Source organism: Bos indicus, chromosome 20, assembly GCF_029378745.1.
Source record: "Bos indicus isolate NIAB-ARS_2022 breed Sahiwal x Tharparkar chromosome 20, NIAB-ARS_B.indTharparkar_mat_pri_1.0, whole genome shotgun sequence".
Taxonomy (NCBI): domain Eukaryota; kingdom Metazoa; phylum Chordata; class Mammalia; order Artiodactyla; family Bovidae; genus Bos; species Bos indicus.
The window spans coordinates 1,678,611-1,692,199 of record NC_091779.1 but is presented as its reverse complement, the minus strand read 5'-3'; the positions used below and the strand labels follow the sequence as shown (position 1 = coordinate 1,692,199).

Below are 13,589 nucleotides of genomic sequence, written 5' to 3'. Positions count from 1 at the left end.
CCAAAGTACTGGAGTTTCAGCTTCAGCATCAGTCCTTCCAATAAATATTCAGGAATGATTTCCTTTAGGATGGACTGGTTGGATCTCCTTGCAGTCCAAGGGACTCTCAAGAGTCTTCTCCAACACCACAGTTCAAAAGCATCAATTTTTCAGCACTCAGCTTTCATTATAGTACAACTCCCACATCCATACATGACTACTGGAAAAACCATAGCTTTGACTAGATGAGCCTTTGTTGGTAAAGTAATATCTCTGCTTTTTAATATGCTGTCTAGGTTGGTCATAGCTTTTCTTCCAAGAAGCAAGTGTCTTTTAATTTCATGGCTGCAGTCACCATCTGCAGTGATTTTGGAGCCCCCAAAAATAAAGTCTCTCACTGTTTCCATTGTTTCCCCATTTATTTGCTATGAAGTGACGGGACCAGATGCCATGATCTTTGTTTTTTGAATGCTGAGTTTTAAGCCAGCTTTTTCACTCTCCTCTTTCACTTTCATCAAGGGGCTCTTTAGTTCCCCTTCACTTTCTGCCATAAGGATGGTATGATCTGCGTATCTGATGTTATTGATATTTCTCCGGGCAATCTTGATTCTAGCTTGTGCTTCATCCAGCATTTCACATGATGTACTCTGCATATGAGCTAAATAAGCAGGGTGACAATATACAGCCTTGGCATACTCCTTTCCCAATTTGGAAACAGTCTGTTGTTCTATGTCCGGTTCTAACTGTTGGTTCTTGACCTGCATACAGATTTCTCAGGACGAGGTAAGGTGGTTTGGAATTCCCATCTCTTGAAGAATTTTCCACAGTTTGTTGTAATCTACAGAGTCAAAGGCTTTGGCATAATCAATAAAGGAGAAGTAGGTGTTTTTCTGTAAGTCTCTTGCTTTTTCTATGATCCAAGAGATGTTGGCGATTTGATCTCTGGTTCCTCTGCCTTTTCTAAAACCAGCTTGAACATCTGGAAGTTCACGATTCACGTACTGTTGAAGCCTGGCTTGGAGAATTTTGAGAATTACTTTACTAGTGTGTGAGATGAGTGCAATTGTGTGGTAGTTTGAACATTCTTTGTCATCGCCCTTATTTGGAATTAGAAGGAAAACTGACCTTTTTCAGTCCTGTGGCCACTGCTGAGTTTTCCAAATTCGCTGGCATACTGAGTGTAGCACTTTCACAGCATCATCTTTTATGATCTGAAATATCTCAACTGGAATTCCATTGCCTCCACTAGCTTTGTTCACAGTGATGCTTCCTAAGGTCCATGTGACCTTGCATTCCAGGATGTCTGGCTCTAGGTGAGTGATCACACCATCGTGATTATCTGGGTCGTGAAGACCTTTTTTGTACAGTTCTTCTGTGTGTTCTTGCCATCTCTTCTTAATATCTTCTGCTTCTGTTAGGTCCATACTGTTTCTGGCCTTTATTGTATCCATCTTTGCATGAAATGTTCCCTTGGTATCTCTAATTTTCTTGACGAGATCTCTAGTCTTTCCCATTCTATTGTTTTCCTCTATTTCTTTGCACTGATCACTGAGGGAGGCTTTCTTATCTGTCCTTGCTATTCTTTGAGACTCTGCATTCAGATACTTATATCTTTCCTTTTCTCCTTTGCCTTTAGCTTGTCTTCTTTTCTCCCCCCAGACAACCATTTTGCCTTTTTGCATTTCTTTTCCTTGGAGATGGTCTTGGTCACTGCCTCCTGTACAATGTCACGAACCTCCATCCATATTTCTTCAGGCACTCTATCAGATCTAGTCCCTTGAATCTATTTGTCACTTCCACTGTATAATCATAAGAGATTTGATTTAGGTCACACCTGAATGGTCTAGTGGTTTCCCTACTTTTTTCAATATAAGTCTGAATTTGGCAATAGGGAGTTCATGATCTGAGCCACAGTCTGTTGCTGGTCTTGTTTTTGCTGACTGTATACAGCTTCTCCATCTTTGGCTGCAAAGAATGTAATCAATGTGATTTCGGTATTGAGCATCTAGTGATGTCCATGTGTAGAGTCTTCTCTTGTGTTGTTGGAAGAGGGTGTTTGCTCTGACCAGTGCATTCTCTGGGAAAAACTCTGTTAGCCTTTGCCCTGCTTCATTTTGTACTCCAAAGCCAAATTTGCCTTTACTCCAGGTATCTCTTGACTTCCTACTTTTGCATTCCAGTCCCTTATGATGAAAAGGACACCTTTTGGGGTGTTAGTTCTAGAAAGTCTTGTAGGTCTTCATAGAACTGTTCAACTTCAACTTCTTCAGCATTACTGGTGGGGCCATAGACTTGGATTACTGTGATATTAAATGGTTTGCCTTGGAAATGAGCAGAGATCATTCTGTCGTTTTTGAGATTTACCCAAGTACTGAATTTTGGACTTTTTTGTTGACTATGATGGCTACTCCATTTCTTCAAAGGGATTGTTGCCCACAGTAGTAGATATAATGGTCATCTGAGTTAAATTCGCCCATTCCAGTCCATTTTAATTTACTGGTTCTTAAAATGTCAATGTTCCCTCTTGCCATCTCCTGTTTGACTTCCAATTTACCTTCATTCATGGACCTAACATTCCAGGTTCCTATGCAGTATTGCTCTTTACAGCATCGGACTTCACTTCCATCACCAGTCACATCCACAACTGGGTGTTGTTTTTGCTTTGGCTCCATCTCTTCAGTCTTTCTGGAATTATTTCTCCACTGATCTCCAGTAGCATATTGAACACCTACTGCCCTGGGGAGTTCCTCTTTCAGTGTCCTATCATTTTGCCTTTTCATACTGTTCATGGGGTTCTCAAGGCAAGAATTCTGAAGTGGTTTGCCACTCCCTTCTTCAGTGGACCACATTCTGTCAGACCTCTCCACCATGACCCATCTGTCTTGGGTGGCCCTACAAGGCATGGCTCATAGTTTCATTATGTTAGACAAGGCTGTGATCAGTTTGATTAGTTTTCTGTGATTGGGGTTTTCTAGTTATACTCTCTAGTTACATCATTTTCTTCTTAGAGTAGACCCTGGTAACAGCTAGGCTGTGGGCTAAAACATCTGATCCCTTTTTAGGAGAGAGGACTAGGGGTCAGGAAAGAAAGCTGAGATTCTGATCCTGACTCATGGTGTGACTCCCTTCACCAGAATCTAGGAAAACAACATTCCTAGATTCCTGAGCTATCATGAAGATAAAATGAAAATGCAGACCTGGTATGTTTGCAGTCTGAAAGTGCTATATAAAAGTAAGAGGTTTCTATTGTTTACTTCTGTCTAAACTTTTTTCTTCTTGTGTCTCACCCAACTTCTCTTTGCCCAGCCAAGATGCTATATCTGGAATCTGACCCTTATTGGCTTTATGCATTTACACATTTACCTACTCTTTGCTTCTCACTAGTTCTTCTTCCAGACAAGCCATGACTTAGGCCTCTTGCTACTTCCAATTACCTAGAAAAACATTCTCCAGCTTTCCACCTCCTAGCATGATGGCTGAAGCATTGATCTGTCAGCTAGATTACTGAGGTGCCCTCAAGAGGGAAGACTTCCAGCTTGCTTGCATTCTCAGTTTACACACATCTCACTTTCTAAATGCAAAGTGGCAGCATGCAGACCTCTTGTCTGGGAGTGGCTCTAAGACTCCCCAGACAGTGAACTGGGCAGCCCTGATCAGGAGTCAGGCATTCCATGCATCTTCAGAGACCCAACCTTACAGACTTTGAAAGCTCCAAACTATCTCAGTGGTTCTGGGCCTGAGTCCTGTATTGTAAGGACTTCTTGACCACTATCTGCTACCCACACCTCGCCCCCCAGCACTGTGAGTCAGAGTTCTCTGCAAACTAAGCACCTAGCACTTCCTGTGGATGGAGAAGATATAAGGGTGGGAAGGTAGGGAGAGAAGGGGGGGATGGTTGGAAAAGTCATTGGTGTTCTATCTTGATATCAAACCCAAGGCAAGCACTCATTCCCTAGAATCTGCAAACAACCCTCTGCTAAAAGTTTGCTTGAATTCTCTCAAGAAGGTGTTTTAATCCCTCTTTGAAGTGGTTGTTGAATATGGTGTGGGTTAGCCAAGTAGGAAGTTGAGGGGGATCTCCTCTTCTCTACCCAGCCTCAAAACGAAAGACAGATGAGAGAGGGCACTGCCCCTGCCCATTTATAAGGCAGCTGTGACCAAAATAAAATATATTCCTTCTCCTCCCTTCTAAACTAAACAGTAGTTTGTCAAAAGGATGGGTAAGAAGAAAAGTGACGATTTTCCTTTATGTTAATAAATTACTTTGGCCTAAAAAACATTAATCAATTTCTTTCCAAAGGACACAGGGTTCTCTATACTCTGTTATTTGTCTGGCCTTGAAAAGAAAGTCACTTTCAATCCCCTTTAAATTGTCAAGACTAGTGGGGGCATCTGCGGAGCTCCCTAAGTCCCAGTGATTATAATGGAACCCTGTGGTGTTTCCATAGAAATATAAAGAGTGTATTCTTCCCTGAATGCACATGGCTGGGCGAGGGGTGGGGGGGTGGGGAGGAGCGGGTGAAGACTGATGTTTCTCGCGAGGTATACAATTACTGAAGGGTCAAAGGCACGAGTGAGGAGGTGAGGCATTCACTCCCTGAGACAGGAAGACAAAAGACTTGGTGGGGTGGGCAGAGACCCCATCTACCTGGGGACACTCCCCTTGTCATTGTCCCCTCTCTACAACTACCTGGTAAGGTCGCTTCAGAACCTCTACTTTCATTTGGGTCTTAGAAAGAAAAGCAATTTGCCCAAGGTCACCTAGCCAGTAAGTGGCACTGCCTCCGTTCAAACCCAGGAGAATTACACCCAAGAGCCCTTTCTCTGAGCTCTCCAGTGTGCTGTGCTTTACCTTGTGAGCTGAGATAGACTTAACATTCTGTCTCCTGGCTCTTCTGTCTCTAGGCCTGCCAGTTCTATACACATTTGAACATACCCAAAGCACTGTTTTTTTCTAATCAGTATTAGGGCACTGTTATGAGTCTAATCACTGCAGATGGTGACTGCAGCCATGAAATTAAAAGCTGCTTACTCCTTGGAAGGAAAGTTATGACCAACCTAGATAGCATATTCAAAAGCAGAGACGTTACTTTGCCAACAAAGGTTCGTCTAGTCAAGGCTATGGTTTTTCCTGTGGTCATGTATGGATGTGAGAGTTGGACTGTGAAGAAGGCTGAGCGCCGAAGAATTGATGCTTTTGAACTGTGGTGTTGGAGAAGACTCTTGAGAGTCCCTTGGACTGCAAGGAGATCCAACCAGTCCATTCTGAAGGAGATCAGCCGTGGGATTTCTTTGGAAGGAATGATGCTGAAGCTGAAACTCCAGTACTTTGGCCACTTCATGCGAAGAGTTGACTCATTGGAAAAGACTCTGATGCTGGGAGGGATTGGGGGCAGGAGGAGAAGGGGATGACAGAGGACGACAGTGATGCTGGATGGCATCACTGACTTGATGGATGTGAGTCTGAGTGAACTCTGGGAGTTGATGATGGACAGGGAGGCCTGGCGTGCTGCAATTCATGGGGTCGCAAAGAGTCCGACATGACTGAGCGACTGAACTGAACTGATGAGTCTTGACACACTCGGGTGCTTTGTTTTGGCTGTTTGTTGCTTGAATTAAGAAATCAGAGAAATGTCACATATAAGGAGAAGAAGGAAGCTGGTTTGTGTGTATGTTCATATAATTTGGTAGAGATATATGGATGAAGAGCTGGAGAGTAGGGGTTGTTGAGATATATACAAGACAGATTTTAAAGCAATTGTTAGTTTAATCACCTGTATCATACGCTGGGAAGCTACATCCACAAAAGCAGCATCCACATCTCTCTATCTCATTGTTGTGTCCCTATAACTGAGCAGCATCAGGCCTAAAACAGGATGGATGCTTGAATGCATGGATAGATGGAAGAATGAATGGGTGAATGGTTGGATGGCTGGCTAGATGAATGAGCAGATGACTGTATGGATGAATGGATGGTTGATGAATAAATGGATGGTTAGATGGCTGGCTGGCTGGCTGGATAGAGGAATGGTTTGATGCACAGATGGATGGATGATGGATGGTAAGATGATGGGTGGATGGAATTTCCTATCTCTAAAAGCTGAGGAAATTCCTAGAATGAGCAGAGGGTGCCTACTTTCTTTGGCTCTATCCAAATGCTCTAGAATGCTCTAGAATGAAGGTAATTTTCTGCCTTGGTGAAAGAGGAAGGGTCATTTCAGGAGTCAGGAGAACTATGAATGTGGATGTTCTCTGTATGTGAATTAATACAAGAGAGGATGAGAGTCAGGGTTTGCAATTAATTGTTTTGGATTCCTTCCTTAAAGCAACAAGAGGTTGCCAGAGACAATGATTCCCCAGCCTCTGAACCCATCTCCTTAAATTTGAACTGGGGAGAGGGAGCTGTGGGGAGTGGTTACAGAAGCCCACCCCAGCTTCAGGAGCAACAGGGGCGCATCCTGGGTAGTACATCCAGGATGTACTACCAGGAAGTGGGAGCTTTAGCGTGTGTCTGTGGATACTTCTCTTCAGTGATCTGGCAAAATTCTGAGCTTTGGTTAGAATATCTCTAATGGACATGGGTTTGGGTAGACTCCAGGAGTTGGTGATGGACAGGGAGGCCTGGCATGCTGCGATTCATAGGGTAGCAAAGAGTCGGACACGACTGAGTGACTGAACTGAACTGAACTGAACTGAATAGCTCTTGATATTGGCTAGCATTTACTAAGGACACAGAGTCACTAGTTACCAGTGTGAAGAGGCCAGGGATAATGTCTGTCTATCTGTCTGTCTGTTTAATACTCCACTTCTGGTACCTAACTGAGGGCCTGGTGCATGGGAGATACTCAATAAATGTTTGTTGAATGACGAGCTGAATATCATTTGATGTTTGTTGGTATCTATCTCTGAACTGAGTGTTGTATATGCATTCTATTGTTTATACATCACTGAGATCCCATGAGTAGCACCATGCTTATTCTTCAGTTGAGGAGACTTTGGCTTGAATATGAGAAATGACTTTGGCACCATCTCACAGTTAATCAGTCATGGAGCTTTGCTTAGAAAAACACAGCCTGTGTTACACATCCATTATATAAATCACACATCCATGAGGATGTCCCTATAGAGGAGACCAGGGAGGCACAGAAAGTGAAAGGATGTAAGTTAAGAGAAGAAAATCTGGAGGAAGCTTATCAAATATATAGAAATAAACACCCATCCCTGATGGTCCCTGAGCATGATTGTTAAGCCCCTATTACTGTTATTATTATCACCATTGATGTTATTACTATTAATATATCTGGCTCTAGGCTTTGCTTCTTTACTTAACAATGAGTCTTGGGTAGCCTTACACTTGTGCTGACTTCATATTATTCCTTAATACAGACATATTTAAATATTCTCCTTTAATGGGCATATCCTGATCACCACTTCTCTTTGTGTTACTTTATGTGTATATGTTGGAGTCATTAATGTACAGACTCCATGGTCTCATCTGTACACAGGTCTTCGAGGTAAACATGACACCTCTGGGGACCAGGGCCCTCAGGGGCTGAGAGAGTCGGAGGTTGAAGAGCCGAAGCTCTGGCTTGGATGGGTGCTCAGGCTCCCCCTGACCTTTGAGGGCCTGGGAATCAGGCCCGTGGCATCAGGGATGGTCAGCCTGTCTTGTAAGTCTGGCTCAGCCTCCTCAGAGCCTGGAGAGCCGGGCCACAAAGACTGACTCGTGCAGACATCTCTGCAGACTGTGTATGGGCTGCCTCTGCCCTTAATTGTCTAGGAGATTTACCTACAGAGGAGCTGCCAGAGCCAGAATGCTTGTGAGAAGGCTCTTGAGCTTGTAGCTGTGTTTGTTACCTGGTTTCATGCTAGAACTCTCAGAGGGCCCAAAGATGAGGAGCCAGCGTGGGAGTGTGGGAGGTGGGGGAAATGCAGAGTCACAGAGATGGTGCATTCTCCTTGTTTAGCAAGGAGGAGAAGGAAATGCCTCACCCAGAAGAGGAGAAACCCTGTGCTGGTTTGTGAAGTGTCATGATTGGTCAAAGCCTCCTACCCAGCAAGGGCTAAAAAGGGGCTGTCATTAAACAGACACTGAGCTTGTCCTCTATGCCCACACCACCTCCTAGAGACCCAGGACCAGAGTAAATGCTGCCGAAAAGGCAGGTCATGATTGTCACATGTGACTAACAAAGCCCCCAGATAGCACCTTCTCACTGGACACCCCAAGCTGGCTTACCGTCTGTCAGGCACTGCTCTAAGTTCTTCCTTTATATTCTCTCACTTAACTAATATAGATTCATTATTGTTCAGTCACCAAGTCATGACCAACTCTTTGTGACTCCATGGACTGCAGCACACCAGGCTTCTCTGTCCCTCACTATATACATATTAATTCCAAAAAAGCCTTTGAGACAGGGGCCATTATTAGATCCATTTTATGGGTAAGGAAACTGAGTTGTTAGTTTTATCACATATTTCTCTGTATTACTTAAACATTATATTATGAGGCAGTTTTATGCTTAAAGTGTATGTAAAAATAATGAACAATCAGGAGCATTAAATAAATGTGAGAGAGAGGTTGGAACAACTTTAATTGGCCATCTACTATTAGGCTGCCATGTTATGTGCTTCATTTAAACTTAGAAACATCCCTAAGCAGAAGGTATTACACATGCCAATTCCACCAATGAGAAACTGGAGATTCAGAGAGACTGCACAGTTCCCCCAAGGTCACACAGCCAGCAGGCACCTAAGCATTTGGGACTTGATCCCAAAGCCCAGGCTCTTCTCTGTCTGTTGGACACTTGGTGACATTCAATCAATATGTGCTGATTTGAATTTACTTTCCTTCCTTCCTCTCCGTGTTTTTCAGTGTAGAATATGATTTCCGGCAGCAAGAAGGCAGGTTCCATGAAGTTCTACAGAGTCTGGAGGAAGTGGAGCTAGCAGAGGAGGCCTCTCCCCCACCAAAGTCCCCAGCAGAGCCTCCAGTTCCCGAGAAACAGGACTTAAGGCGGAAAACCAAGAAGGTGAAGAAGAAGTGCTTCTGGTGGATATGAGCTCCTGGGGACCATGCCCTCTGCCCTCCCCGAGGCAGGGAACCACTGCCCTCAGGCTTTCTCTACTTCCTAGCGAAGGCCCCAGGCCATCAGCCGCTCGACTTGCAAAACCAGAATGACTTCTGGATGGTTTAGCTGCTGCTGGACACCTGATCACAGTCTCACCTGAGTGCGTGGCCTGCTGGCTGAGGATTTCATGGGCCCGAGTTAGCACCTGCCTAGCTTCCTGTCATATATTCTAGTTTTCAAATCTAGATTCCCACCAAGGGCAAAACCCCCATTGCACTTCCCTACATCTCAGTGATGCTCAGCACTTCTTGCTCATCCTGGGTTTATCATCCCAAAGAAAAGAAATAAAAATGTGGTGCAGAGCAGTGAGACAGAGGAGGGTTCTAAGCAGATACCCAGAAAAAAATCGTATATCTTAACGGGCAGTTTTCTAAAACATTGGCACTTGTGACTACAACAGAATCGGGCAGGGCATAGCAATGCCAGGCCGCCTGGCAGGCTGGGTCGTTTTCACTTTTGATTAGCCCCTTGGTCCCAAAGCTAGGATTTGTCATCTCATGCTGTGTGTACCTTAGAGTCTGTAGCAGAGTAAGGACAGCACAGGGTAGAAGGGACCTGTGAGTATGACTATCCTGCAGCTGTAGCTACTCCAGGGTGTGCCTTAAATCACCCTGCTTCTCAGCCTGGGGCCTGAGACTGCTTGGCAGATGGATGGGGTCTGGTTTGGGCTTGAACTTTAAGATTCCATAATTAATTTCCCTGCAACATTTAAGATCATGAAATCCAGCAGTCTGTCTGTCCATTTCATCTTACCAGAAACATAAATAAGACTAAGATAAAACACAGCATTAGTACTTGCCCATCCATCCTTGCAGCCTTGTAGATAAGTTCACAGTCTATTAATCTACACACTGTCCCTTCCTGGTGACCAGACCATGGTCACCTGATTGAAGAAGCAGGACTGGGGATGAGGATAGATTTTTTCCATCTTAGTATTAAATGCCTTTCCTTCCCAAAGTCTGAATTCCTTTAAATCTGGCTCATTCTTTTGATAAAACCCCCATACATGTGGGTCCAGCCAAACTTGCATGGCTGAGCAGACTACTGAAATAATATAATTAAGTAATTGCTACATACTCTTGGGGATGAGGGGTGGGTTGGCAAGGCTCCTATTCCTTCTTGTTAAACTCTCTACTAGCCTGTGGTTGGATTGAGGCTGCCCAGAAAAGAGATGGTAAACTCAGTGAACATTCAGTGAAGAAGGCATTTCATAATCCCCTTTGCTAAAGATTGTGTGTCAGCGTTAGAGTCTTTGCAGAGTGAAGCACTCTGTGTGACCGTGGGATGTACATTCCCCACTGCAAATTGAGGCTAATTGAGCAAACCACTCCAACAGTTTCACCTTCCCTGTCACTGCGCTGCAGTGCACAAAGCTATTTCAGTGAGAGTGAGAGGGAAATTTGGCAAGGAATCTCGGCTTGCACTATTTAAATCTGGCAATGTCATTCAAGATGTTCTTGTTCTGTTTCTAGTGTAATGTTTAAACCCACAAAATGAGACTGGAATACTTAACATGAAGTTAGAATTAAGACAAATACACTTGTCATACTTAAGAAGTCACATTTCAGTAAGATATGCTACCACTGGCTAAAAGCCATGAATCTATCTATATCCACACAATCGACTCGCAGTTGGCCCCAACAACGGAAAAGAACAGCACAGAGGCTAATCCAATAAAGTTAAATCACTGGGGATCTTTTATATAATTTTATCTTGTAGTAGAGCTTCCATCTTAATTTGCTTTGCTTACACTAATTTTCAAATTAATTTATGTTCTTGGGCAGCACAATAGAATGGAAATAATCCTGTTCTCAGAATTAAGAGGCCCAGGCAACAGAGCAGTCTATTCCAACAACTTTTAGCAAATTTTTAAAATTTTCAGAGTCTGTTTATCCATTCTCAAGTGGAGACAGGAACACCTACTCTACTTGTTTTACAAGGTCTGCGCACATTCCAGCATCAGATGAGCAGAACCACTCAGAGCTGACCAGGATCAGTTGCCAAAGTTAGCCTGTCACGAGGAAGAGATGTCTGGGAACACAAAATGGATAATCCAACATTTAGATAACTAACAAGGGTATGCTGTCGTACACATATGTTGAGTTGGAGCCTCACATAAACCCTCATTTGAGTTAGATGATATTGCGGTCAGAACAAGTTGAACTTTCTAGAGAGAAAAATCAAGTGAGGCTGCGATGATTCTATACCAAAGCACAACACACCATTGCTCAGGCCACCAACCTGAACCTGGACACTCGGTCTCTTCTGAACATTTAAAATTGTTATGGGGGAAACAATTCAGTAAAACTTTCCTGCTAAACAAAAGTGATCATTTCTGTGTTAAAAAAAAAAAAAAAAAAAAAGTATATGTATACCAGAACTCTGTACTCATATACTCAATGTGAAAATTGCTTCTTTGTAAAATATTATGTAACCTCTACCATGATCTACAGAAATGCTGTACTTGAGGTTGTCTGGTTTCATGGAGAGATATTAATTTAGCAAAAGTTACTTTTATAAAATTGAAAGGAAAAAGACTGATACATCAGCTTAAGTTGCAGGAGTTTATGTAGCTGCTTTCTCTGTAGTTAAGAACATGTGTACTCACTATACTTGGAACTTAATACCAGCTCATCTACAGAGCACCTTCTTAAAGACTGTACTAATGTAAGGTTTTGTAAATTTCTAAACTGTTTTAAATGGGATATTATCTTTTGCAATAAACTTACATATTTTTCCTAGGTTTTAAGACTTCATTACTAGCTTGGGTTAATTTGGGTTATAAAATTTAAACTTAAGAAGGATGTCTCCATGGTTGTAATGACAGGGATTGTTGTTGAGTCGTTAAGTCACGTCTGACTCTTTTGCGACCCCATGAGCTGCAGCCCACCAGGCTCCTGTGTCCATGGGATTTCCCAGGCAAGAATCCTGGAATGGGTTGCTATCTCCTTCTCCAGGGGATCTTCCCAACCCAGGGATCAAACCTGCATCTCCTGCAATGGCAAGCAGATTCTTTACCACTGAGCCACCAGGGAAGCCCAATGGTAAGGATAGTTTTCACTATCATTGCTTCTATATGTTTCCCAGGGAAACAAATTAAAAAAAGAGCAGATTCAGAACTTAGCATGGTGATGATCTGAAGGCCCACATGTCCTGGAAGCCAGGGAGGCATTGTGAATCAATGATGCAATTCCCAGTTTCATTCAGATGGATTTTTATTACTCATGATTTTTATCATTATTATACCCATATACCTGAAATATAATTTAAGGTTGTTATTTAATGACTTCCCCCATAATTTTCTTTTGAAAAAGGCAGCTGTATATCACCACCAAGAGAAAAACCATTACAATATTCCAAAAGGAAAAGTTGAAATCAAAATAATTTTTTAAAATCCTTGCTAGAGACTGTTGAACGTCACTGGTGCTGAGCCTGAAACCAGCTCTCTTTGTTAAAAAGGGAGATTAGGAAATATTCAACATGTGTTAAAGCCAGCTTAACACCAAATGCATTTTCTACTTGACTAATCAGGATGTCTGAGAGAGAACTGGAAAGGAAACAGCATTCCTATCATGTGACTTAATTCTTTTCCCTGTACCGTCTGCGAGCCATCCAAAACCAGTCTATTTACCGATCTGGGGGGAGGCTGGGAACCTGGACACAGAATCAGCCATCTCAGGTGTGGTATTATTCGGCTATGCTCCTTTTGCAGGATGACCTTGGGGCAAGTTAACCTCAGTGAGCGGCTGATTCCTTCTCTTATAATGCAGAACATCACCCTTGCCTGACAAGGGTGTCTGACAATTAAGTGGGAGAAAACCTTGAGCATCATGGAAAGCACACTATACGAGCTCAATAAATGTGTATTTATTCTTTTGTTGCTTGAAATAAACCAGAGGAGAGGAGGAAAGATGTCTTTATAGGACTGCAATGGGTTTTCAGAAATAGTTTAAGGTTTTTTCAGGGCAAAGAGTGGTGTTAATAAGGAATAAACTCTTCCTGGCCTCATTAAAACCTGAAATCATGACAATGGATGTTAAGGAACAAATCTTTGTTGAGTCAGAAGAATACACAAGCCTATGGAATGCACCATATCCAACGCCTTCTGGGGGATGAAGGACTCTTGCAACATTGACTCAAACCCCCCAGAGGTAAAAGACAATGCAAGAGCTGGGTCTCTGCCATTTGCATCATGAGGCAACTAAGAAAGGCTAGATGACGTGTCCAAGGACCCGCGGCCGTCACGAGGGAAGCGGGGTGCTGGGAGCAGCGTGGTGGGCGGACGCAGCGTGTGATGGTCTGCCACCCACGGGGGCCCAGCGCAGTTCCAGGAACCACTAGCGCCAGCACGAGGTTGTTTCTTTCTTAGCTGAGCAGAGGCCTCAATACAGCTTTTGCTCGAAAAGCCTCTCATGTTAAGCACCTCAAGGCAACTTGCTATATGCTAAGAACATATTGCTCTTTTTGAGTTCCAAGAAACAT

The 13,589-nt window shown here is 43.3% G+C and overlaps 2 protein-coding genes across 2 annotated transcripts in view; one reads left to right on the top strand and one right to left on the bottom strand.

Moving 5' to 3' along the window:
* Positions 1-11,850, top strand: part of INSYN2B (inhibitory synaptic factor family member 2B) — a 123,859-nt gene extending 112,009 nt beyond the window's left edge. Inside the window, exon 4 of the mRNA XM_019982944.2 lies at positions 8,852-11,850. Coding sequence (XP_019838503.2) covers positions 8,852-9,038 — 187 coding nt within the window. The 3' untranslated portion in view covers positions 9,039-11,850. The remainder of the gene's footprint in view (positions 1-8,851) is intronic.
* The window catches only part of DOCK2 (dedicator of cytokinesis 2), a 458,208-nt gene that overhangs the window by 224,975 nt on the left and 219,644 nt on the right, over positions 1-13,589 (bottom strand). The gene's annotated exons all lie outside the window — the stretch shown is intronic.